Source organism: Phascolarctos cinereus, unplaced genomic scaffold, assembly GCF_003287225.1.
Source record: "Phascolarctos cinereus isolate Bilbo 61053 unplaced genomic scaffold, phaCin_HiC Scaffold_9;HRSCAF=440, whole genome shotgun sequence".
Lineage (NCBI taxonomy): Eukaryota > Metazoa > Chordata > Mammalia > Diprotodontia > Phascolarctidae > Phascolarctos > Phascolarctos cinereus.
Genome location: NW_027556402.1, coordinates 118,268,747 through 118,296,574, shown reverse-complemented (window position 1 = coordinate 118,296,574; position 27,828 = coordinate 118,268,747). Strand labels below are relative to the sequence as shown.

Here is a 27,828-nt window from a genome sequence, read left to right as displayed (position 1 = left end):
CGACAGTATATGCATATGTATTTTTTATATACACACATATTCATATAGACATATATTAGTGGGCAGAATATCAGGCAGAATATATGGAAATGAAATTCATTAGGGTTAATGCTAAAGTTTTGTAGTTGGGCTTAGAAAACTAATTTCGCATTATAAAATGGGAAGAGGTGACATCTGAAAATAACCTAGGATTTTGAGTCTACTGCAATCTCAATATGAATCAGAAGAGTGATGTAGCAGCCAAGAAGCTAATTCATCCTCGGACCTGCATTAAGGGAAGCATAGTTTCCAACAATGAGAATATGAACATCTATTCTCTGCCCTTATATCCAACCTTATTTGGAGTATTGTTTTCAATTTGGGGCACCACAATTAAGAAGGACATTGGTAAGCTGAAGAGCACCAGAGGAGGGCCATCCAGGATGCTAAAAGGGCTGTCATAAAGCAATCCTTTGATGAAATTGGGGAGTCCTGATAAGTATGTTTAAATATTTGAAAGTCTGATAAAGGAGATATTAGACTTATTGTCTTTATCCCCATAGGGTGTAATTAATATCAATGAATATTTAGGTTTGGTATAAGGAAGAACTTGCAAACAGTTGGAGTTTTCTAGAAGGAAGTAGATTGAGCTACTTCAAGAAGTAGTGAGTTTTCCATCTTTCAGAGGCCAAATGACCACTTATATCCCTAGTGCCTAAACAGTACTTAGAGGCTTTCAGTAAATATTTTTTGAATTGTCTGGAATTCAGATAAGATTCAACTATGAGATAGTTTACACACATTTAAAAACAATTTTATATGTAAATCTATACATTAGGACAGTAGTTCTCAAACTTTTTGGTCTTATTACACCCCTAAATTATTGAGGACCACCCCCTTCCAAATCCCAGAAATGTGGATTATATCTACTGATACTGTATTAAAAATTAAAATGTATTACTATTATTATGAAATTAGATTTGACCTTGTGGACCCCCTGAAAGGCTTTTGAGGACCCGTAGGGATCACGGGACCACACTTCATTAGGATATCAGCATAACCTTGGCTGTGAAGCCAAATTATATGTTAAGGTAGGCTGATGTTAGATACTTTTCAGAAGTTAAGTTACTGACATGCCATGGGGCCTCATTATAAAGAAGTTTCATATATACAGTGGTTTTGTGACATGAACCCCAATCATAGTAATACGGTGAAATTACATTGTCTTATATCAGTAGATAATATTACCATATGTGATACTTAATAAATGCTTGTTGACTTTGTAGACTAGAGGTGTCAGACTTTCAGGTACAAGTGCCCACTGCTCCAAACTAGATTAAAATGTAATTGGGAAATGTATGACAAAATAAAAAATGCAGTACAATATAGATAATGTTAATTTGTGGTTTTTCCAAGTCATTGGCCTCCAGGCCATTGGTGTAGACTCTATAACCCACATCAGGAGGCATATAGTGCTTTGTAAAGAGAACTGGGTTTACAGTCAGAGCACCTGGGTTCAAATCCTACCTCTGATTCTTACTTCATATTTGACTCCAATTAACTTCCCTGAGACTCAGTTATCTCATCAGTAAAATAAGGGGATTGGACTAGATGGAACAGAGGGCCACTTCTGTGTCAGTTATTCTATTACCATGGGCCAATTTCATTCTACTCCTACATAATTAAAATTGTGTTTATTACTTTCCTTTGTATTTAGATTTCAATTCTGCATGCACCTGATATTTTTCCCCATCTCCTGAACTCAGTCTTAAATTTTAGCATTTGTCATTTATACTTTATACACAGGATGTCCCAGAAGTCTTAAGCCTCTAAAGCTTAAAACTGCGCTAAGACTTTCAAGATAGCCTGTACTCCAGTCTCTCATGTTCAAGTAGATCTGTGAGTTCCTCCAGGGATGCAGATCACAGCCCCTCCATGCCTAACTACCTTGTGCTCTTCTTATCCATGTCTTTCTGTAAGTTCATCACAGGAGGTGAAAGTATTCCTAGCTTTCTTCAGACATCAAGGTACCAGTGGGTCACTCTGGATATCCTTTTTTCATTGCTTGCCCTTGACAGCCTGTCTTCTCTACCTGTTGTAGATTTCCTTGATGGTATATTTTAGTCCTATTCTTATTTTAAGTTCTCTGTTGGTTATATGTTGCTGCCTGCTCAAACCCATCATACACATCTGCCATCGAGTTCTGTATCGCATTAATTTCTAATTCTTTGGAGAATGTTGTATTGCATGTCTGGATGCCATATAGCAGCAGTAGTATAATATCAGTATTTAAAAGATGGGCATTTTTTCCATGGGAAAGTTAAAGTCATTAAGGGAACTTTGTAATTTTCCTAAGTCAAGCCATCTCCTTCTTCTGCTGTCCAGTTCCAGACCCAACTCACAACCCATCAATATTGTCTATCTCACTTATGCATATTGATGGACAAACTATAGATTTTGATCCAAATTATGTCATAATCTGGGCAATAGACGTTCTTTATCCACTTAATCTTATATGTGTGGATAGTCAGGAAGAACTCTTTTAGTGGTTTTAGATTTCTTTTCCAGGAGGCTTGGAAGGGTTTGTTTCAAGGTTTTCATGCAATGAACACATTGTCATCTGTGAACAGTAGCATCTGGAGGATCTCACCATCCACAGAAAAAACTCTTCAGCTTCAAGTCTGCAATAGATATCTTCTCACCCACCCTGGCAATAATACAACTTTTTATTGCTAAAATTTCTCCCTCTCCTGCTGTTTATAATCAGGGGATTTTTGATCAGAATTATTAGTGTCATATATTTCAAAGACTCTTCAATGATTTGGGTGAGAGTTTTAAAATCTGTCTTTTCCCCTACTAAATCAAAAATTTTTTCATAATCAACAAACAGTAAGCCCAGTGAGATCCTATATTACTCTCATTTTTTAGCCAGTTGTGAAATTGTGGTGATATGGTTGTGATCTGTCGTTGAATATCACTTGTATAAGAGCCTGCTTGTTCCCTACTAATAGCTTCATTAAAGGGACCCTTGATTTGTGTATAGCTCACTCAATAAAGAGTTTCTGTAGATGGGAGAGTAGATACGTGGTTTGGTAATTGTTAATATTTTCTTGGTCACTTTTTTTTTGTAGTATTAACATGGTTTGAGTCCCCTGCAACTTTAGTATCTTCCCCTCCTTTTGATTCATTGCATATCAGTCCCTAAGTGCTCTCACAGTTGTCTTTGGCTATGTTGGCTTCATTTTTTTTCATCCTCGTTTGATCTTCTTTCTTTAGAAACTCTGGCCATGAAGGGACTAACATTGAACTGCTTGGGAAAGAAAGAAGAGGCATATGAGCTGGTTCGTAGAGGCTTAAGAAACGATTTGAAAAGCCATGTGTGTATCCTTTTTCAGATGGGCTTTAATGAGAGTATCCCACATTTTCAGTCATGTAGTAGTATTAGCCCCTCCATTTATCTCTGTTTCTGCTCTAAAAAAGTGAAAAGATTTATGTCTATACATTTTTTGCCATCCTGTGTAGTAGATATAAAAGTTACCTATGCTCTAAATCAAAGATATCATGTTGATTATTATACTTATTTATGATCAGTAGGTAGACTTGATATTTAGGTAGTAGATAGAGAAAAATAACTGAATTTTGTAAAGGAATGAGGAAAGAAGTAAAAATGTCATTTCTACTAGTCAGATCACCTTTGTGTTTCATGCTGTGGGATGCACAAAAGACATAAAACACATTCCTTTTATAATAAGTATTAAGTAGATTTTACTTTGTTATTGACTTAGCTAATTGATTTATCATTACTGCATATTAGGGCCATTATCGTTGTAAACACAGCTTGTTGACTAATGGATTTATACAGCCTAGGCTAGTGGAAAGAGCACTGGGCTTAAAGTAATGTAATACCTAGATTTGAATCCTTCCTCAGACACTTATTACATGTGTGACCATGAGAAAGCAATTTATAACTTTACTTAGCCTCAGTTTCTTCATCTGTTAAATAGGGAAAATAACGTCTGTAGTATTACTTCACAGGTTGGTTGTGAGGAATAACTGTCATAGAGCATGTAATAGAAACTTTAAAACACTATATAAATGTTAGCTATATTTTATTTGTGAGCTCATATTATAGATGATCTACTCTAATTAATATAGTGTCTTGCAACGAACAATTTCTGAATGTTCTCTTTTCACTTTTAAGTTTTGTAGTGGCCTTAACTAATTCTTTTAGGTTGGCATGTTTATGGTCTTCTGCAAAGGTCAGACAAGAAGTATGATGAAGCTATCAAGTGTTACAGAAATGCACTAAAGTGGGATAAAGACAATCTTCAGATATTAAGGGACCTCTCTTTATTACAGATTCAGATGAGGGACCTTGAGGGTTATAGGGTAAGTATACAGAAAAGTAAGTGTAGAGTGTTTATTTTTAAGAGCAAAATAATATTTCCCTCATTGTGATCAGTTGTTATTTTCTCTGGAAGAGAAATTTGAGGTTTTTAAAATTTTGATCTTTTTTACTATATCAGCTGTGTTTATCCCACAGTAATAACTATTTTGATGTTAAAGGCAAATGTGGATTACTTCAGAAGGCTGCACCTGATCAGTTACATGAAAATTGACTGTATATGTAGTCTCAAAATACCAAATTGATAGTGTTATCATCAGTTTGTTGACAATATAGATATTGCTTTTGTTATCACTTCTTATAATTTTAAAATTCCATTCTTTGACAAGTTAATCTCAGTGATTCCAGTCTCAGAACTAAAATTTTCATAATTCCTATGCTAAAATTACTATACTCAAATATTTTTGATAGAACATCGATACCTGTACATTATTCCCTTCTGATTTGCCTTAGGTTCATTTCTTCAGTGCTTAAATAAACTATACATTTTCTGTGAATCTCCAGAAGTTTTTTTGGAAACTATAGTTTCTTGCATGTACTTCTATTGACACTAACTTTGACCATCATACCTCTTTATTGAGAAGGGTTGGATATAGGAATCAAGATTTAATATTCTGTTTTCTATGAAACTATAATTTTTGTATTTTGACTTTTAGTGAGAGTGCATCTTCAAAAAAATTTTAATGCAGAAAAACCTATGCAGTTTGGATATTTTATGTAGTTCTTAAATGTTTCTTTTCCTTTACCTTTTATACAGCCACTGAATCATGGTTTTTCTATTACTGGATACAGTTTTACTCCTTACTTTTGTTTGCTCTCTAATGTATTTGCTGCAAACTTAACTGAATGTAGCATATAGTATAGTACATTTAAGTATCAGAATAACAACAGGAGAAATATTGGTAATACTGTTTTTCAGGAAACGAGGTATCAATTACTTCAGCTTCGACCTGCACAAAGAGCCTCATGGATTGGCTATGCTATTGCATACCATTTATTAGAAGATTATGAAATGGCAGCAAAGATTTTAGAAGAGTTTAGGAAAACACAGCAGGTAATAATTGGGGATAAAATTTTATAAACTTCACATTGAAATTTTGTTTTTGTGTCTAAAATTTTATCAACTTACGTACTGCGTAGATTTAGCTATTTTAAAAATTGAATTCTTGCCTCATTGTGGCATGAAGGTGACCTTGAGGTGTTGAAGGTTATGTTAGTAGAGTGCAAGTTCCACCTGTCTATACCAAGCTGAAAAAGCTTTGATATAGACCTGGTGATGGTATCTGTTGCCTGAGTACGGTCTAAATAAATTTGAAGAGCATCAGGATGTTAGCTTGGCTGTGGGGTGATTAATTTTTTGTCACAGCAACTCTTAGAAATTAGTATAGAGGGGTTTTTTATTATTCGCCATATGTGTTGGTAGGGGGAGTTATTCTTACCAATGAAACTACAAATTCTTGAAGTATAAAAATTTATTAATAAAGTCTTATCATTTTATTTTTCTATACATTTTTGGATGTGGAACTTTCTGATATAAAAAATGATAAAATTTTAATATTCATATTTTGTAGACATCTCCTGATAAAGTGGATTATGAATATAGTGAGCTCCTTTTGTATCAAAATCAAGTCCTTCGGGAAGCTGGACTCTATAGAGAAGCTTTGGAACATCTTGGCACCTATGAAAAGCAGATATGTGACAAACTTGCTGTTGAAGAAACCAAAGGTAATCTCTTCAAAATGTCATTTCCTGGGGCAGCTAGGTGGTGCAGTGGATAGAGCACTGGCTCTGAAGTCAGGAGGATCTGAGTTCAAATCCGGCCTCAGACCAAACACTTGACACTAGCTGTGTGACCCTGGGTAAATCACTTAACCCCAATTGCCTTAAAAAACAAAACAAAATGTCATTTCCTTTAGCATTTAATATGGCTAGAAGGGGGCTAAAGGCAGTTAATTGATGGCTGATGACGGTTATAGATTATTTAGTTGTTTTTTTAACAACAGGAAAATTAATGTTCTGGATTTTGCAAGTAATTTATTAAGTAAAATTATTAAATTTTTCATCCACTTTTTATACACTGCACTGTCAAAGTACCATGAAAGTTTTGTAAATGAGTATTTAAAAAATTCTTATTCTGAACTTAAATATCAAATAAGATGGGCATTTCCATATACATATTAAGCAGAAAGGATTATATATGAAACTGTAAATCTGTCTAATGTAGTTTTAATAACTTTAGCTTCTAGTTTTCAAAACTCTGCTGCTTTCTGGCCTTACTTCTATTTGCTTTGCTGCATATTTTAGAAATGATGCCTCAGTGATACTCTTTTCTTTTTCTTTTATTTCTTCCTTCATTTCTTTCTTCTTTCCTTTCTCCCTCCCCTATTAGGAGAAAGAAAAACAAAGCCCTTGTAATAAATATGTATAGTTTAAGAAAAACAAATTTCTGCATTGGCTGTGTCTGAAATTATGTCTTATTCTGCATCTCAAGTCCATCACCTCTCAGAACCAGAATATTTGCAAGTGAATTCTATCTAACAATGAAAGAACAATTAACTTCAGTGTTATAGAAACATTTCACAAAAATAGGATCCTATCAGATTTTTTCTGTGATATAACATAGTTTTGATACCTAAACAAGGAGAGTCAAAATAGAAGAATATACAGAAAGAAAACTATTTCTGATATGTATATATTGATGAAAACATTTAAAATAAGGTACTAAAAAAAGAGGCTACAGCAACATATTACAAAGATTACACATTATTACCAGGTTGAATTTATACCAGGTAGGATTGTGGGGTTGGTTTAATATTAAGAAAGCCATAAGCATAATTGACCAAATAGTAACAATAAAAAAGAATTATGGTTATAACAATAGATGAAAAAAACTTTTGACAAAATATTTCTGTTAAAGGCACTACTACCATTCTTTTTTTTTTTAATTTGTTATTCTTATACATTTTAATCAGTTTCTTACATATCTTAGAAATTAGACCTTTATCAGAGAAACTTTGTGCCAAGATTTTAACCCCAGTTAACAGTTTCCCTTCTTATCTTATTTGGAGTGGACTTATTTGTACAGTTTTTTTTCAATTTCATATAATCAAAATTGTCCTTTTTATCTTCTGTGATTTTGTCTTTTGTTTGGCCATGAACTTTTCCCCATCCATAGATTTGAAAGATAATTTCTTCCTTGTTCATCTAATTTGTTTATGATGTGACCTTTTATATCTAGGTCATGTATCTGTCTAGAGCTTATCTTAATACATGGTGTGAAATATTGGTCTAAACCTAATTTTTGCCATACTGCTTTCCAATTTTCTCAGGAGTTTTTGTCAAATAGTGGGTTTTTGTTGAACTCTAGACCACTAAGTTACTTCAGTATGTCCTTGTCTGCTCCACTGATTAAAATATCTGTTTTTAACCAGTAACTAATTGTTGTAATTACTGCTTGTTTTCCTTTATTTTTAGTGGGACCTAGGGAAGAGAAGTAGCAGAGAAAAATAATTGCAAAATAACTTTGAAAAGGAATTTAATTTTAAATTGTATTTTAAAAATACAATCAGAATTTTGCAAATAACCATTTAAAATTTATTTTTATTCTGAACTTAAATACCAAATAAATCATATCCATATTCATTGTAGACAAAGAAGCTTGTATATGAAGTGCAGATTTCTATTATGAACTCCTCTATAAGTCTGTATCGTAAGTTCAGCCTGTAGCTTTAAAAGCTGTCATGTTTTGCTGTTTTACTTTCTAACCTTCCTTCTGATATCTTTTCTGCACGTAAAAAAAAAATTATGTTTCTCTCCCATCCGCAACTCCCCGCTTGAGAAGAAAAGAAAAACAAAGTCCTTGTAACAAGGATACATAGCCAAGCAAGACGAATTCCTGTGTTGGCTATATCTAAAAATGTATGTTTTATTCTGTATCTTGAATTCACTCTCTTTCTTAGGACCAGATAGAGTAACAAGCATATCCTATTGAACAATTAACTCTAATATTATATAAAAATGGAAATACCTTTTTCCACCCAAAATAAAAATGCATATATTTTTAAAAATGGGTTGATTAATAGTTGTCACTAATCACTAGACTCTGATCTTTTTGGTATTACAAGAGCAGGTACTGTGGGGGGTTGGTGCTTTTGTAGTTGATGGTAATCAAATGAACCTTAAGTAGAGGAAAGAGGCACTCCTCAGGAAGGTCAGAGGTAGAAAGTACAGCTTCCCTGTCCCTGATTGAGTATGTACCATACAAAGATTGGCTGAGAACATCTCAGGTTATGGAAAAAAAATTGGGTGAGAGATGGGATATTTGACTTTAAACCGAGGAACCTTCAGTCAGTTGTGTGACTTCTTTGAGCGCTACCTTGCTAGACTAAAATTAAGGATAATAATATCAGCTCAGTCTACCCCACAGGCATGTTAGTGAGGATTAAATGAAGTAATGTTTGTGAAGTAGTTCTAATATGAAACTGCTACAGAAATAGTGAGCTACTGTTATTGGTAATTATTATTCACTGATTAAATCCCTGAAATGACACTATTAATCTATTGTGTTTTACTATTGCTTAAGGACTTCAGTTGTTTTATTATGAACAGTTATATAAATGTAGTGTTTTATTTTTCATTTTACAAATATTTGATTCTTTACAAGCCACAATGAAGAAAATTACAAGGGATCTCAGTCTCTATTCTTTACTGTAAATGGAGACTGTTTACTAGCTAGAATTAGAAAATCATACCTCAGCTATTACATATGTAAAGTGAGGAGGTAGGACATTTAGAAAAAGATGTGCTAGTAGAGTTTAATTAACGGTCTAGTGGTTAAAGGTGGATGACTTAGTCCTGTAGGCAAGTCATTTTGCCTGTCTTAACCTCAATTTTTTCCTCTATGAAATTTATGTTGGATTTCATAACCACTGACATGCTCTGTAGCTCTACACTAGGATCCTGTAATTCCTCCATTCTCATAATTACAAGCGTGATGGGTTTCCTAAAGATTCTTTCTTGGTTTAAAAATTTACCACCTTTTTAGTTTAGAAGACTTTGAGGGGGCAGCTCAGTGGTGCAGTGGATAGAGCACTAGCCCTGGAGTCAGGAGGACCTGGGTTCAAATGCGGCCTCAGACACATAACACTCACTAACTGTGTGACTTTGGGCAAGTCACTTAACCCCAGTTGCCTCACTAAAAAAAAAAATCATTAAGACTTTGAGCATCGGGAATAATGAGAAAGCCTTATTGATCACCCAGTCCAGTATTTTTCAACTTGTGGGGACCTTTAGCTCCAACAGAATATGCAGAGTGGCTCAACATAACATGAGGATAAATGTAAGGTTTTACATGTGGGCAAAAAAAATCAGCTTCTTAGATGGGAAACTGTTCACATGAAAAAAAATCTGAAGGTTTTAGTGACCTCTATGCTCAGTATAAGTCAACAGCATGATGTAGCAGCTGTTCTGTGACTAATAAATCTAATGCAATCTTTGGCTACAGTAAAAGGTCTGATGTCTAGGATTAGGGAGATTAGAGTCCCATTCTACTCTCTCATATTCATTTACCTCTGGAGTATTAAATTCGGTGGTAACAGCCACATTTGTTTAAAAAGATACACCCACACCCCCATAAAATTGTTACTGAATGAGTTTGCATCAGAGAAACAACTGCAACAATTACTAATAATTGGCGACTTTTGTCAGTGTCTCTGGAGAGGCCTCAAATAGCAGTTATGGGGACTTAGCCTTTCATGCCCCTGTAGATGGGCTTTTCAGGATACAGAAGAGACAAATGGATGAAGGAGGGGTGTGAGAAAGGAAAGAAGATTGGAGGAGATAATTCATTGTCTGCACTCATTAAGTGGCTATGTGGAAAATTTGATAGCTCTGGTAATTAACCTGGTAAGAATCTTTAAGGAAAAGTTTAACTGAAAGGGCAGCTGCTTCTTCACACATTGAGTTAATTTGACTTTCAGGGGAACTTCTGTTACAACTGTGCCGATTGGAAGAAGCTACTGATGTATATAGAGGTTTACAAGAGAGGAATCCTGAAAATTGGGCATACTACAAAGGCTTAGAAAAGTCACTCAAGCCAGGTAAAATTTTTTTAATATTCTTTACCACAAAATCCTCACTGAAAATTTGTACACAGTATGAAAGGATTTCTCCGTGGAGTGTAAGCTGACTTTGCTAAAAATATCTTTTATTAATTACCAAAAAGTGGGGACAGCTAGGTGGTGCAGTGGATAGAATATTGGCCCTGGAATCAGAAGGACCTGAGTTCAAATCCCACCTTAGACACTTGACATTAGCTGTGTAACCCTGGGCAAGCCTAGCAAAAACAAACAAACAACAAAACAAAGAATCAGTTTAGTGTAATGTATTTTGAGAATGTTTATTTTTTTCACTGGGAATAATACAGAAATGCATTATATGATTTATATATATATATATATATATATATGTATATATATGTATGTATGTGTGTATATATATATATATATATATGGTTTTTTTCCTTTATAGTCAATATGTTAGAGCGTCTGAAAATTTACGAGGAAGCCTGGACTAAGTATCCTAGGGGATTAGTACCAAGAAGGCTGCCACTCAACTTTTTATCTGGTAAGTGATAATTTTTGCAGGGGAATAAAAATGTTAGGGTTTTACATTTATTACTGATTGTTTACCTCTTTAGCCTATGAGTATATGAAACTTACTTTTAAATGGAGATATAATTTCATTGGTTTAAGTAATTTGTTTACTGATAGAAATTGTAGGCCTCTGGCACATTGAGATTTTCCTCCAGAAAGCATCCACTCAATGTGCAAATTCTCTTATTTTCCCACCTTACATATCTTTGACAGGTACTAGCATATATGTTGTTGATAACATACTAGTCATTTTTCATTTCCTTTTAGATTATCTCTAATTCTCATTTTTCATGCTAATCTATATTTGCAGCTGTATAGCATTACCAGGAGAATGTTGTTGTTAGAGAGATGTACTTTCCTACATCAGTGAAGAGTTTTGGATCACCAAAAGTATTGCATAATTTTCCATGTGTGATCTCCATTGATCTTTGCATTTTCCTTTGCCTCCTCCGGTTGTATTTGTCCTAGGTGCAAGTGCTTATGCTTGTACACACACATTAATTTGATAGGCTATCTGTCCAGCTGCTTGTTATGATTTGAATATTCACTTAGTTTTTATAGTTTGGATAAACAAATCTTTCTTTACATTTTTCTTTTTTATTATGCACTAACGTTAGCAAACTTGAGCATTTCAGTATATAAAGAACAGAGAGAGTCATATATGAAACTTTTATATCCAGTTTTAGAAAAGTATATATTAAACATAATAGTCACAGAGCTTCCTTGCTTGTTTATGGTTCCTTCTAAACTTCTTTCTTAAGGCTTCTCCTTTTCTCCTTCTTTCCTACCACCATCATTCTTCCCACACCCCACCCACTTTTCTCTCCTGCTTTTTTGTGAATCTGACAGGCAGAAGGGACATCAGAAGGAGCCTGTACCTTTTTAAGAATCACTTCTACTCACTAAGTGATAATTCAGCCTTTACTTATTTTTTGTTACTTGTAATTTCATAAGGTGAAGTAACATGCTATTTCAGTCATGTACCATGATTTCTTTTGTTTTTATAATGAGATCCTGAACTGAGGTAGGTACTGAATAAGTAGATGTGAACCATCAGTAAGAGAGATGATACTAGGATTGGTGAAACTTGATTGGATACAGGAGTTTAAGGAAATGGAAGAGTCAGATAACTCCAAGATTGCAAATCTGGGTGGGCAGTCACATTAGCAAAAATAAGGGAGGTATGGGGAAGAAAATGTCTTTTACATATTGATTGTGTTAGGTGTGATTTGCCTATTCAAATGACCATGTCTCAGGGATGGCAGGTCACTTGGGACTAGAGTTCTGGTGAGAGATTAGGGCTGTCTGATTTAGGGGATAGTCTGCTTAGAGATGATCCTTAAAGCCTGGAAAACCATTGAAATCAAAGGAAAAATTATAAGAATATTGAGAATATGATACTTAGCCCATGAGAGCAGAGACTGAATAGAAAAGATTAAAAAGTTAGTAGTAGAACAGTTGTGTTTTAAAAGCCAAAGGAGGAGAAAGTGTCTAACAGGAGGTAGGAGAGAGTGGTGGAGTTAGAAGCTAGATTGTATAGCTTCCATATTGCCCTCCAGAGAAAGTTACTTTATAGTTAATTTAGTGCTAGTGTATGTGCTTTTTACCCCCTCAGTAGACTGTAAGCTCCCCAAGGGTAGGGACTGCTGGCTTTTTATCTTTATATCACTAATGCCCTGTACATAGTATAGGTGACTTTTAAAAAGTGTGTTAAATTTAATGGTATTGATTTGAATGTTATCTCCATATTTACATGTCATAACACTTTGTGGGAGATAGCTTGTTTGATGAGAGCCTTCAGAGAGGGAGGCACTTTTGCTTTGTCAGGCAAGCCAAATGCTATTTTAAATATCAGTAGAGTTTCAGTACAGTCATTTATTCATTCACTTCTTAATTGTGTGACTGTAAAGGTGTGGTCTGTTGATTTAGTAATGTAAGAAAGAATGTAAAAAACATTCATATCCTTAGCATCAGCGCACTATGTCATAATAAATAGAAAGCATACAAAATTACATATAAAAGATTTATATGTTATAAAGTGTTATAAAGTGAGGATAGTAGAAAAACACATTGACTTTTAAAAATGCTGAAGGCAACACTTTTTTTATAAGTAGATAGATGGAAAATAGATTAGGAGTGACCAGAGGAAATAGATTGTCGCTTTTTTGTAAAGCTTATAGTATTTTTTATCTCTTTATAAATAGATAGAATTTAACAGTTTAGGAGAGATGTTAAATTACACATTAGATTTATATGATCTTGATTGTCTTTTTTCCCCCATAAATCATCATCTGAGATTTTTATATTCTTTTTGAATCTTCCCCTCCTCAAGATAAAATGTATGCTCCTTGTGGGTAGACTATTTTCAGAGTTTTTGTCTTTGGATACAAAGACAAAGTACCTAGTATACCTAACAGGTAGTGCAATGCTTGACATGTAATAGGCACTCAATAAATGCTTTGTGAATTTGAGATATTTTACAAATTAATCCTTTTTAGATGTACTTGATCCATTCCAGGGTATTCTTCCCAACTTGATCATCTTAATTTTTATTTCTACTTTTTCACTTGTTATATAGAGGTGATAAAGTACAATGAGATTGATTCTTCTTTTTTTCATTAATGAATGTAGGTTATTTTTCAAATGCCTTCAATTTTGTTGCATTTCCTTTTTCTTATTCTTAGGATGATGTGTCTTATCTGGATCTTCAGTCAAGTTCTTTTTAGTTTTTCTTTTATCTCAGCTTTTATCCTCTTTTTTGAGGCAATAGTGCTCATATAATCTTTTACTTTCCTTTTTTGTAATGTTTTTGCCAGTGAATTTATAATTTTATCCTGATATCGTCCTTACCTGCTCCACGTTCTTTGTTTTTTAATGTTGTACATGTTTGAAACGTGATATATAAGCTAATGTTTGAACTATTCTGTTTGACAAAGAGATACTGTTTACTGGTGGATATTCTAAGTTTTTTGCCTTCATTGGGTGGTTACTGTTTAGTATTGATTTGAATGGTCACTATCTTTACTTTTGTTCATTTCCCATTTTTGGAGTTAACAGCTTGTTTTACTAGGTTTGATTCATGGAGCTATAATTTCACACCCTCTCATCTTCATCCTTTGTCTTCTAAGTGGTATTTACTTTGGTCTTTTCTTTGACCAGTCAGTGGTCTAATTGATTCCAGATAAAAGTATTTGAGAATCAGTTGTCTGAGTGCATTCACTTTCTGTTAATTTATACTGTTAACTTTTTATGAGGTAGTTTTGTCCTTACCACATCCATCACCTTCTGTCACTTAGCTTTTTTCCCCCCATTATCTTTTCCTATGTGTAATTGTTCACTGAAGTCATGAAAAAGTTATCTGAAGCTAATATATGCATTTTTAAAGTGATGTCTTGATAGAAAAAAAAACTTAATGGTAATTTTTTTTTCTTCTTAAGGTGAGAAGTTTAAGGAATGTTTGGATAAGTTCCTAAGGATGAATTTCAGTAAAGGCTGCCCACCAGTTTTTAATACTTTGAGATCATTATACAAAGATAAAGAGAAGGTAAGATGAAAAATAAGTTTTAAAATTCTCATAGAAAATTTTTGTTAAAAATAAAGATTACCACTTTTTCTTTTAAGTATCATTTCTTTTAAGTAATTGATGTAGTTAAATTTTAATTTCCCACATTGTTATCAATTGTATTATGAAACTGACCTTGAAGTTTCCCAGGTTGGCTTTTCTTCCTTCTTATAGTCTGAAAAGTCTAGATAATGTACTTTAATTTTCTATCCTTAATACTGTCTGTAGTGTAGTCAGCCAGTTGTTTGTGTAAAGAGTCAGGTAGTGATTTTCTCAACAATTTCCCAAATATTGTTTTTAGTAAATTATGTGAAAAATAAAAGTCAGTGATACTTTTTCTACCCTGTCTGGTAGGTCAAGAGAATACAATCCCATCAGTATACCTTCATGTCAGCAATGTACCTGATGAAGTCTACCAAGATTTGTGAATAAATGGAGAAATGTGGGTTGGATGATAGTATAATTAGGTGGGTTTGGATTTGTTTGACTTAGGAGATCTGAAGAATGTCAATTAATGAATAATTATGCATTAGAGGGATGTCTCTATCAGATTGCATAGTCTTTGCTCTTGATCCAGTGCTAGTCACCACTTCCATTTATTTGGATGAAGGAACAGGGGGCATGCTTAATGATAATTATGGTATTGTGACAAAACTGATAGGGTTGCCTACCACTATGAATGAATTAGACTCAGGATCTGAAAGATGTCTAACAGTGGGCTGAAGCTAATAAGATGAATTTTAAGAGACCAAGAAAATCAGTGAAAAATTGTCTGGCTAGGGGTATAGGTATTTAGAAAACATTCATATGAAAAGAACCCAAGGCATTTAGTAGATTGCAGGCTCAGTATAAGCCTACGCTGTGATGTGTGAAAGCCCAAGAATTAATGCAATCATGAACTGCATTATTGCTTGTGTGATAGCCAAAGTAAGCCAGGATGGTAGTCATGTACTCTTCATTGATCAGAATGTGGATATGATTAGTATGTGGAAATTTGTATCCAGTTCTTAGGACCAGATTTTAGAAAGGACATTGATAATTCTAAATGCAGCCACAGGATAGTGACTGAAATGGTGAGGGACCTGGAATCCATTGCATACAAAGATTGGTTGATATAATGGAGGATATTTAGCTTAGAGAGGAAAAAACTTTAATGAAACATAATGGTGTCTTCAGGTATTTGAAGGGATGCCAAGGGGAAAAGGAATTAGAATTGCCCTGCTTGTGCCCAGGAGGGCATGACTTATAGTACCAATAAGGGAAAGTTAGAAAGAGGTAGATCATAACCTTAAAATGAACTGGGGTAGGGGTTGATTAGGGTAGTGAGTTCCCTGTCACTAGATGCCTCTCAAGGAGAGAGTAGGTAGATGATTGTTAGGGATCTCTTAGGAGAGATTATTGATTTGAGCAATGGCTGCAGTAGATGACCTCTAAGATTCCTTTCAACTCTAAGATTCTGAGATAAAGGGGAAAAATAGGGCTCTCACTTTGTTTCATTGTTGCTTCATTCTTTTCATTAATTTTTTTGTTAATTGAAATTGCCTTTCCACTAATCCTGGGGTGGTGAACCTTCAACCACGAGGCCCCTTCTATTAAGGGGATTTGTTCTGTGAAGTTTCAAATCAAGGCCACACTCGAGGACCTAGGGGGCCACATGTGGCTTCAAGGCTGCAGGTTTCCCCCATTCCTGCTCAATCTCACTGCTGTCTACTTTTTCAAAATGTATGATTGAAAAATGACTGCTTTGAGGTCATCATCAAAGATAGAAGAGAAATTAATCTAAATTTACCTTCTTGGTACCCGCATATTTTTTACTCTTCTCTTCTGTTTCTCATGGTTTATGATCTCTGTTTTGGATTCAGATGCCACTATTGTGAACAGGAAAGTCATGTTTTCTCTATTACATATATATGGGTGGGTATGTGCATGCATGAGTCTGAGCGCAGAGACAAGAGAGATTATTAATATTTTTTCCACACCATTGTTATTTCCTATTCTCACTCCACTTTATATTGCAGAATACCAGTAGTCCCCTTTTTTCAGTGTAGTTGTTATTGACTGTATTATAAACATAGAAATTTCCTTTTTTGACCATTGCCTGTGAGATTCTTTTTTAAAAAATTTAGTATATTATTTTTCCGCAGTTACATATAAAAACAATTTTTAACGTTCATTTTTAAAACTTTGAATTCCAGATTCTCTCCTTTCCTCCCTCCCCAACCACCCCCTCATTGAGAGGGCAAGCAAGTCAGTGTAGGTTATGCATGTGTATGATGCAAAACATATCCATAATAGTCATGTTGTGAAAGAAAACATAGATTAAAAAAACAACTTAAGAAAAATAAAGAAAGTAAAAAAAGTATACTTCAATCTGTATTCAGACACCATCAGTTCTTTCTCTGGGTATTGATAGGATTTTTCATGAGAAGTTCTTCAGAGTTGTCTTGGATCGTTGTATTGCTGAGAATAGCTAAGTCATTCACAGCTGATCATCTTACAATATTGCTGTTACTTTATACACAGTACATTTCACTTTGCATCAGCCCATGCAAGTTTTTCCAGGTTTTTCTAAGAGCATCGTGCTCATCATTTCTTATAGTACCATAGCATTCCATCATAATCACATACCACAACTTGTTCAGCCATTCACCAATTGATGGGCATCTCCTCAATTTCTAATTCTTTGTCCCTAGAAAAGAGCTGCTATAAATATTTTTGTGCATATGGGTCCTTTTCCTTTTTGTTTTTTTCTCTTTTGGGATATAATCAAAGGGTATGTATGGTTTTATAGTTCTTTGGACATAGTTCCACATTAATCTACAGAATGGTTGAATCAGTTCAGAACTCCAGCAACAATGCATTAATTTTCATTTTTCCCACATCCGATCCAACATTTGTCATTTTCCTTTTCTGTCCTGTTAGCCAATCTAATGGGTATGAGGTAGTACTTCAGAGTTGTTTTAATTTGCATTTCTCCAATTATTAGTGAGTTAGAGCATCTTTTTATATGGCTATAGATTGCTTTAATTACTTCATTTGAAAACTGATCATATCTTTTGATCATTTATCAGTTGGGGAATGGCTCTTATTTTTATAAATTTGACTCAGTTCTCCATGTTTGAGAAATGAGGCCTTTATCAGAGAAACTTGCTTCAAAATTTTTTTCACAATTACTGTTGCAAGCTGTATTTCCTTCTATCCTATTCCCCCCTCCCATTTATTCTATTCTCTCTCTCCTTTTACCCTATATTTCCCTATGAGATTCTTAAAAGCAAATCTTGACTCTCCCGGTAGAGATTTCTATGATTTAAACTACAAATATTCCAGAGATCATTTATGCTTCGTTTGGCATTTATTATGAGACTCAGCCCTGTGCCTCTTTTCATACCCTCCGAATAAATGGCTAGCTCTCTTTTTTCCCCTCCTAGCTCAGTGATTCTATCATCAACCTGGCATTTAGGTGAATAAAGGAAGGAAGTTTAAAAATCAAATATCAAGCATTGGCTATGTTAATATAAAACTTTGAATTAATACTGAACCTTTTATAGACTGGCACCTTGAAACCAGTGAGTAGCATTATTGCTTATGCAGGTCCTCATGCTAAGCTACTGCTTGGAGAAACTACCATAATGATGGCATTTGTTTTGACTGGTTCTTCAAGTATATGTTTTCATGTAACAAGTTTCTGCTAATAATCATGTTCTGATCCTGGAAGTCACAAGGAGGGGGGACTATAACCTTCCTTAAAATGCATGCTATAATATTATGGGGGGTGGTGGTAGGTGATTTACAGAAGAAAATCATTGAATATAAGCATGGCCTTCATGATGTTATTCATCAAGTGGCTGTTGCATTTCTAGGGATTTAGGTGTTAACAGGTCAGTACCTATACACCTATAGTTAGGAGCTTATAAGATGTGAAATAGAATTGCCTATTTGGAATGCTCATTTGCTTCTGATCATATTTTGGATAGTATGAACACATATATTCGTAGAAAAAAGCAATCACATATAGAGCTTTGTACTGTCATTTAAGTGTGGTTTTATACTGTAATTTTTGTGTGTGTTTGGTCCTCTAGGTGGCAATCATAGAAGAGTTAGTAGTAGGCTATGAAACCTCTCTAAAAAGCTGTCGGTTATTTAACCCCATTGGTAAGTGCCAAGATTTTTGTTTTTAATAAATTTTGACATATTTTTAATACATTATTAAGTACTAAATCCAGAATGTCTGCCGTTGGTTATGGCATTTAGATATAGCTTTAATAAAGAAAAAAATTGAGCAGCTCGTTTATTCCTTTTGTTTATTGTTTCTTAATAAAAATGGTATGGTTTAATAAATGGAGTGCTAGACTGGGAATTGGGAAGGCCTAGATTCTACTTCTACCTCTGTGACCCTGAGGTAACCTTTTATTCTTAATCTTTTAGTCTTAGCTCATTATCCATAAAATGAGAATAATTCCACTTAGGGAAGTACTGTTTAATAGTGGTAGAGAGTTGGCCTCAAAGTCGGGAACACTCGGGTTCACATTTCTGCCTGACACATTGGCTGTTTGATCCTGGACAAGTAAGTTAACCTCTCATTGTCCCCAAACAGCTCTCTAAGACTAGACTTTGTAGAGCAGTTGCTGATCTGCTCTGATAAAAGGGCATTTCCTCACTGAGACTTCCTACACCAAAGAAATCACAGGTTTGGTTTAAAAGATAGCACCAACTTCACAAGATAGTTGTTAGGATCAGATGAGATTACATATGTAAATTTCATTGCTGCAAACCCTAAAACAATATATAAATATGAGTTTCTTTTAATCATTTTGTGTTGTAAAAATATATTTGTGTATACGTAACATGTTGTACCAGTTTAAACTAACAGTTTAATGCAGTTAGGGAAATCTTTTTGGTATATTCTTTTTTTCCCTTTAGATGATGGCAAGGAAGAGCCTCCTACCACATTACTTTGGGTCCAGTACTATTTGGCACAGCATTATGACAAAATTGGGCAGCCGTCTATCGCTTTGGAATACATAAATGCTGCTATAGAGAGTACACCTACTTTGATAGAACTCTTTCTTGTGAAAGCTAAAATCTATAAGGTAAAATTAATTTTTGTTATTTTCCTAAGTTTCATAATCTTTAAGGCTTAAAAAATTTTAACTTTAAGAAAGCTACACCTGAGGATAGTCCCCTTTCCCTACTCATTTAACTGAGAGAAAGAAAGCATTCCGAAAAGAAAAACAAACCCTTTCAACATATAAGCATAGTCAAGCAAAATGAATACACATTAGTAACCCGTGTCCAAAAAATGTGTGTCTGTGCTTCTCTGTCTGGAGTTAGGTTATGTGTGCTTCCTCCTAAGTTCTCTGGAGAGATGCTTAATCTTGGATTTGTTCAAGGTTCTTACGTCTTTCTAAGTTGTTTGTTTTCCTAGTGTTTATTACTCTTATTTAAATTGTTTTCCTGGGTTCTGCTCACTTTAGTCTCTTAGTTCATACATGCCAAATATTCCCTGAAATTCTCTCTTTTAGTTCTTAAGGAACAGCAATATTCTATTCCTTTCATATTATGCAGTTTATGCAGCCGCTCCCTCTAGTTGTCTAAGAGGCAGTCAAAAGTACCCTTAGATTCTAGGTTTTGTTGTTCTTTGTTTGTTTTTGTTTTCCTGTTTCTCCCTTTTAATCCTCCATTTAGAATCAGGAAGTTTGTTTTGCTTCTGACTATGCCCTCCACAGTATTATCCTCCTTTTAAACATGGCCTTTCAGGTAGGAATGAGGTTTATCTGATACACATGCCCTCTTGTTCCATGTTTGTATATTCTTCTTGCATGAGAATTTATGAGAAATTGCCAATTCCACCTCTTTTGTCCTTTCTGTGCTAGGGTACTCCTTTTATCCTCTCATCTCTTTAAACTCTTAGAACATAACCGGACCTCTTTTTGTTTGTTTTGCTTTTTGTTTTAATTTAATCTCAGTACTTTTTGACACCATTAAGGTTATCAAGGGAACTTGTTTCTTTCCCCCTTATTATTATATAGCATCTTCCATTTGCTCAAATACGGATACTTTTCTAGGGTCCTCTGGCCTCTAGTGTTTGCATTTCAAAATTCCAATGGTCTTTTCTTCAGAAATGCTTATAGGTCCTCTAGTCTATAAAAGGTACATTTTTCCACCATGTAGAATTATGTTGTTTTCTTTGTTGTAATCCTGTTTCTTTTGCCTTTTAGAATATAGTATTCCAAGATTGCCCCTGTTTTTTAGTAGAAGCTGCCAGGTCTTGTGTGATATTGATTGTGATTGCTTGGTACTTTAACTGTTCCTTTCTGCTTTTTTGCAGTATTTTTTCAAAGCTCTCAGCTTTGGATTTTGGCTAATTTTTGGGGGGGGGGGAGGGGTGTTGTTTCTTCTGTCTTTGCCTTGCTCTCTGGTTCTACTAGATTTGGAAAGTTTTGATTTATGATTTCTTGAAATAAGTGTCTTTTTAATGTAAATTCATGGTTTTGAATTGGTCCAGTGATTCTTACATTATCTAGGAACTTGTTTTGCAGATCATTTGTTTTTGATATCAGCTTACATTGTCTTCTTTTTGGTTGTTTAATTTTATTTTAATGTCTTGCTGTCTCATTGATTTCTTTGTGGTCTATTCTAGTTTTCAGATATTTCGTTTCTTGAGTAAGGTTTACTACACTCTCTTCTAAAATACTTAATCTCTTCCCATTTCTTAAGAGTTCTTATCTCTTTATTTTTTCTAGATAGTTCATACAGTCCTTTGGGAAAATCCGTGTCTTCCTTTGAGTCTCTTCTTTGCAGTTTCTATGGAGTTAGATTTGCTATTATTTTTGCTATTGGTTTATACTTTTTCTTTTTTGCACTCAATTCTCCTGCTTTAGTTCCTAGATAGGGCCTTTTTTCAGGGTCAGGCTCAGTCTCTTGTTGTACTTTTGGTTCAGCAGACTTGCCTGCTTTTTCTGTCACGAGTCTTGCCTTTCAGATCCTAGGGAGCACTCCAGTTATATGGCATATATATGTGTGTGTGTGTGTGTGTGTGTGGTGTGTGTGTGTGGTGTGTGTGTGTGTGTGTGTGTGTGTGTGTGTGTGTGTGTGTGTGTGACATATTAGCGTTGTGCTGGTCACTGCTTGTTGCTACTCCCTGGCTTCCTCTTTACTGTAGGATTCCCTCAAGGGATGCTGCGGTGCTGCTGCTTCTTTTTTCCAGATTCTATCCCTCTACCCCTTTCCCCCAAAACAGTAAGCAGTCAGATGTAGGATATATGTGTACAGTTATGTAAAATATTTCCATTTACTCATTTTATACAAGAAGACTTGAATAAAAGAACAAAAATGAAAGAAAGTGAAAAATAGCATGCTTCAGTCAGTATTTAATCAATACCAGTTCTTTCTCTGGAGGGCCATAGTATGCTTCATCTTTAGTCCTTTGGGATTGTCTTGGATCATTGTATTGCAGAGAATAGCTAAGTCATTCCCAGTTCTTCATTGTGCAGTATTGCTGTTACTGTGTACAATGTTCTTCTGGTTCTGTTCACTTCACTATGCATTAGTTCATGTAAATCTTTCCAGGTTTTTCTGAAATCATTCTGCTTGTCATTTCTTTCTTTCCCCCCCCTCCCATTTAAGTGGCAATCTATTTATTTTTGCATCTTCACAAATAATTTTAAAATTTATTTATTCTTAGTTTTTGACATTCACTTTTATGAGATTTTGAGTTCTAATTTTTCCTCCTCTCCCCCTTTCCCAAGACAGCAGACAATCTGATATAGGCTGTATATGTGTAGTCATATTAAACATATTTCCACATTAGTCATTTTGTGAAAGAAGAATCAGAACAAAAGGGAAAAACCATGAGAAAGAAAAAACAAAACAAACAAAAGAGAAAATTGTATGCTTTGATATGCATTCAGACTCCATAATTCTTTCTCTGGATGTAGATAGTGTTTTCCATCTTGTGTCATTTGGAATTGACTGAGATCATTGCATTGCTGAGAAGAGCTAAGTCTGTCAAAGTTAGTCATCACACAGTAGTCATTGCACAGTGTTGCTGTTCCTGTGTACAATATTCTCCTGGTTCTGCTCAGTTCATTCAGCATCAGTTCATGCAAGTCTTTACAGGTTTTTTGAAATCTACCTGCTCATCATTTCTTAAGAGCACAATAACATTCCATTATTACAACCATATACCACAGCTTGTTTAGTGATTCCCCAATTGATGGGCATCCCTTTGATTTTCAGTTCTTAGCCACTACAAAAAAATAGTTAACACTATAACTATTTTTGTACAAATAGGTCCTTTTCCCTTTTTTGGTCTTTCTTCTTTTAAATATAGAGCCTTGTAAGCTACACATGTGTGTGGCTAACTCTGGCCCCGCAGGAGACTTGGAGCTGACTTTTTGTGCATTTCTGGAATGGAAAGAGTAACTGTTACCTCTACTTGGATTTCCTATAATTATTCAATCTGATGCGAACTACAAGGTTTTGTTGGACTAAGTATATGGGAGCTGGATGGCTTGTCTCCCATTCAGGCAGCCATCTTGGCAGGAAGACTAGAAACTGAGACTTAATAATGTCATTGGAATGTCACATTTGGTGGCTAGGGAACATTGGAAAAACACTTTAGCAATGTCCTAGATTGTTGTATTTTCTTGAGGTGACTAGGTGGTAACATTAGGACCTATAGTTCAGATCCAGTCCCAGCTAGTCATCATTAGCATTATTAGGCAAGTCATTTAATCTCATCTGCCCCAGTTTCCACAACTGTAAAATGGGAATAATAATAGCACTTACCTCCCAGGGTTGTTATAAGGATCAAATGAAAAAACACTTAGCATAGTGCATATCACATACTATGTGCTTAATAAAAGTACTTCCTTGACACTGTAGCTTTTAGGCCAAGTAGTTGTGTGACCGTGTGAATTTTATGGTAAGAAATATTTTGTGGTAGTTGGAATTGAATGGTGATGTGACACTGTGAAAATCTTATAGAAGCCAGAAGTAGTTAACTTTTCTGCCCAATTTTGCTTCTCTTTTCTAGTTTAGATAGTGCGTCTTAGGCTAATACAAAGTAGCATCCTTAGGGAATGTTGGCCTTTCTTTCATACTATGTTTCCATGAAAAGTAATTTAAATGGCTTGACTACGAAGACAAAGATATTATTGTGTGTCTACAAAAACCTTTAATAGTGTACAAGAACTTTATATGTATCCAGATCTATTTAATGTTAACACCTAAATCGTTATTCATAAGATTCTCCTTAGTTTTGTGGGCACTATTGACCTTGACTCTCATAAGCCACAACTTGTTGAGTGAGTTTTGGGAAGAGGAGTAAGGAAAAGCCACAGTCTAAAGCTATAGGATCACCCTGCTGTTACTTTGTGCTCGCTGTATGTGGCTAATAAGTTGGAGTAATCTAAAGTAATATTTGGTGGCATTCTGTTCAGAGATGAATGCTTCTTGGTAACAGGTAAAGCAAGCTTAACTCAGAGCTGAGTGGCCTAGGTTTGACTTTAGCCTCTTTCCACTGATTAGCTGTAAAACTAGCTGTAAAAAAGTGTTTTATACTTTCTGAGTCTCAACTTATTTTTGTGTAAAATTGGGATAATGATGCTTACATAAGCTTATTAAAAGAAGAGCACTTTCTAAATGTGAGCCTTGTTATTTTTGTAGCCAGAAGGCATTAAAAATTGATTTCTTCTCAAAGTGGTGAAATAACTAAAATACATTATAGTAAAATATGTGGCTTCACTAATTAGCTAGTTGAGATCCTAGGTGACAAAGAAGAATCATTTCTTTATATTTGTTTATATTCTTTGTTTTTGTGTTTTCTTTTGTCAGTTATATTTTCAGTGGTTAAATAATCTTTTATGTTCTTTAAAAAGTGTCATTCTCATGTGATGTTTACTTCTTCCTTGTAAGCATGCTGGCAATATTAAAGAAGCTGCTAGGTGGATGGATGAAGCTCAGGCCCTGGACACAGCAGACAGGTTTATCAACTCCAAATGTGCCAAGTACATGCTGAAAGCCAACTTGATTAAAGAGGCTGAGGAAATGTGCTCTAAGTTTACAAGGGTTGGTATATATCAATTATCACATGCTTTGGTTTCTTTCATAATCATTGTCTTCACACTCAAAAACTATCCCAACAGAGTGGATTTGATTTAAAACAGTAGTCAAGAATATTCAATTTAATTGTTTTATAAACAAAAAAATTCTTTTTACATTTAATGCATATTTTTTCCACCTTACAGAAAGGAATAGATTTTTTAAAAAATGTGCATATTTACATATATGCATACATTTACATACATACATACATACATACATACATACATACATACATACATACATACATACATACATACATATCACACAAGTGGTCTCTTTTCAGACCTTTTCCAGTTAGTTTTACTGCTATATCAGACAATTGAATGATAACCTAAACTAGTTAAAATGATTAATTTTGAAGTCATTGGTAAGAAACTAAGCGAATTCAATGAGTTAATCAAGGGTATTTGGAAAGGTTTATGTTTGCTTTTGTTTTGTTGTTTTTTGCCATCCTTGATTTAAGACAGCCACTATCCCTGAAGAATAATACATTTGAATTGTTTAATTGAATCAGCTTTTATTTTTTTATTTATTTTTCTTTGACTTCAGATGTAATGTATAATTATTAGAATTAAACAGACTTCTATCTTCTTTTAACTGTTTTTGGTTAGAAATCTTAAGTGTCTAAAAGAAAAAAGTCAGATAAATCTACATGAGAAACCTAAAAACATTGCTCTTTATTTGTAGGCTCTTGCATTTCCAAACAATTCTATGTTCTTTTATGTTCTTAAGTCTTTGTTGTAAGTCTTAAAAGTTGGCGGGAACCTGAGAGGCCAATTATAGGAAGTCCTTCTACAATCTATGACAGATGTGTAGGTAATCTTTGAATTATTTTTGCATAGGTTAGAAATATAATTTTGCTTACTTCTGCATATGCCCTGAATATATGCAGGCAGTTACCTTCTTTAAAAAATTAAGTGATTCTTGCAGAATTGATCAGAGTTCAGTGCAGCAATAAAATGTTAGTGTTGATTTATTAATATATTTTGTGCTATTCCAATAGGAGGGAACATCTGCAGTGGAAAATTTGAATGAAATGCAGTGTATGTGGTTCCAGACAGAATGTGCGCAGGCTTATAAGGCAATGAATAAATTTGGTGAAGCACTTAAGAAATGTCATGAAATTGAGAGAGTAAGTAAAATATTTCTTTGTCATGAAATTTCTTCATTGAAATTTTGTTTTGACATATACTTTTTTTCTAAAAGTCTCTTATAGTATAGTTTTTCTAACTCTTGTAGAATTAGTTTTTTTTTTAATTTCATAAACATATTAATTGAAATTTTCTTTGGATGTCATTGCTAATCCATATTTGACACAGCTGCCAAATGGATAATTTCTAAGGCAGGAATCTAACTATACTATTCCCCTGTTCAAGGAACTTTATTTCTCCCTATACAGATTTCCTCCATTGAACATTTCGACCACTTCACAATCTGTCTCCAGCCTATTTTTCCAAACTTTATTCTTCTTTCTTTCAATCTGTGTCTTTGCCAAATTGGTCAGTTGGTTCTTCTCTGTACACTATATTGCTGCATTCCATCTCCTGCTTTCTTTGCCTTTGTAAAACTGCCCCCATTCCTATAATGTTTTCCTGCCCCTCTTCTCCTATTCATCTCTTCCAATTCAGCTCAGGTGCAGCCTCTTACCCAAGGCCTTTTCTGACCGTCCTTCCTCCCTCACGTTGGGTGTCCTACGCCCTCCACCTTTCAAATTGCTTTGTGTTTACTTTACATTTCTCTAGGTCCTGTGGGGAGAGGCACCCCCCCCTCCTCCCCAGTAGAATGTTTGCTCCTTTGGAACAGGGACAGCTTCCTTTCTTTCTTTGTATCCCTCCCAGCTAATACAGTGCCTTACAGAAATAGAAGAAGGAACTTAATTGGTGAATGAACTCAAATTGATATACTCTTACTCAAATTTCCTACTTTTAGAGGGCCTAGTGGCTGATATTTTAAAAAGCACATACTAATGTTAATCATGCTTAATAAGCCAATTTATTTTTCATCAGTAATGCCCTTACCATTTATTTCTCAATAATTCTACTTAAGTATTCATAAAACACTAATTCTAATTAATTTCTACATAGAGTTTCTTAACTGTTGTTTCATCTTTTCATTTTACTTTTAATTGGTGTGTAATAGATTTTGGAGTTTGTTTTGTTTTTTTTTAGTTACTGTTGATGTCCTTTACAGTATTATTTAAGGATAAATTTTGATTTACTATGAACTTTTGTTTTGGGTTTCATATTCCTAATTCTTTCGCGACAAGAAATCAAAGTAATTCCAGAATTTTATAGGATTTTTTTTTTTACATTTCCCTACATTAATACTTGCTAAAGAACATTGTATTATGTTAGCATTTTGTAGAAATCACTGATGACCAGTTTGACTTTCATACGTACTGTATGAGGAAGATTACACTTAGGTCTTATGTGGACTTGTTAAAACTAGAAGATGTACTTCGACAACATCCGTTTTACTTCAAAGCAGCGAGGATTGCTATAGAGATCTATTTGAAACTTCATGATAACCCACTAACAGATGAGAATAAAGAACATGAGGCTGATACAGGTATAAAAGATCACTCCAGTTTCTTTTGGTTTACTCTGTTTTGTGTGCATATGAACAGATGCTTTCTTGTTATGTATCCTGTTTTGTCTTTGAGATGCTTTCTGTTACTGAGAATGTTGTATTTTGTGTATTGCATTGAAAAGTGAATGATTGTCACAGCTCAGTTATATTTCTATTACCAACTTATTTGTGGAAGAAATTCTCACTTTAATGACGACCAATAACATTTACTAAGTATTTTTGAATTTCATAATTTTTATGTGTAGAAAAGAATAGTACATTAGTACTAAAAGAAACCTTAGAGACCATGAAGTCTCACACCCTTATTTTATAGATGCCCATAGAAATTAAATGGTTCTTTATAATAGGTTAGTGTCTGTGCTGGGACTGAAGGCCAGGTTTCTTCTCTCCCAGCCTGGTGTTTTTTCCACTACAGATGTTGTGCTTTCTGACTCTTGTGGAGAAAATCACATTGTTCAGTTTGTTCTTCTCCCTGCTATACCTTCCTAGTAACCTGTCTCCACATAATGATAAAACCTAAAAGCCAGTTGTCA

General features: G+C 34.4%; 1 protein-coding gene across 3 annotated transcripts in view; it reads left to right on the top strand.

Annotated features, from left to right (window-relative positions):
* Positions 1 to 27,828, top strand: part of NAA15 (N-alpha-acetyltransferase 15, NatA auxiliary subunit) — an 88,765-nt gene that overhangs the window by 39,576 nt on the left and 21,361 nt on the right. For all 3 annotated transcript variants that reach the window (XM_020967492.2, XM_020967490.2, XM_020967493.2), the window contains exons 3-14: positions 3,256 to 3,360; positions 4,211 to 4,368; positions 5,304 to 5,438; positions 5,956 to 6,109; positions 10,363 to 10,482; positions 10,913 to 11,008; positions 14,475 to 14,581; positions 18,679 to 18,751; positions 19,520 to 19,689; positions 24,518 to 24,670; positions 25,710 to 25,838; positions 27,061 to 27,274. In XM_020967492.2, the coding sequence (XP_020823151.2) occupies positions 3,256 to 3,360; positions 4,211 to 4,368; positions 5,304 to 5,438; positions 5,956 to 6,109; positions 10,363 to 10,482; positions 10,913 to 11,008; positions 14,475 to 14,581; positions 18,679 to 18,751; positions 19,520 to 19,689; positions 24,518 to 24,670; positions 25,710 to 25,838; positions 27,061 to 27,274 (1,614 nt within the window). The remainder of the gene's footprint in view (positions 1 to 3,255; positions 3,361 to 4,210; positions 4,369 to 5,303; positions 5,439 to 5,955; positions 6,110 to 10,362; positions 10,483 to 10,912; positions 11,009 to 14,474; positions 14,582 to 18,678; positions 18,752 to 19,519; positions 19,690 to 24,517; positions 24,671 to 25,709; positions 25,839 to 27,060; positions 27,275 to 27,828) is intronic.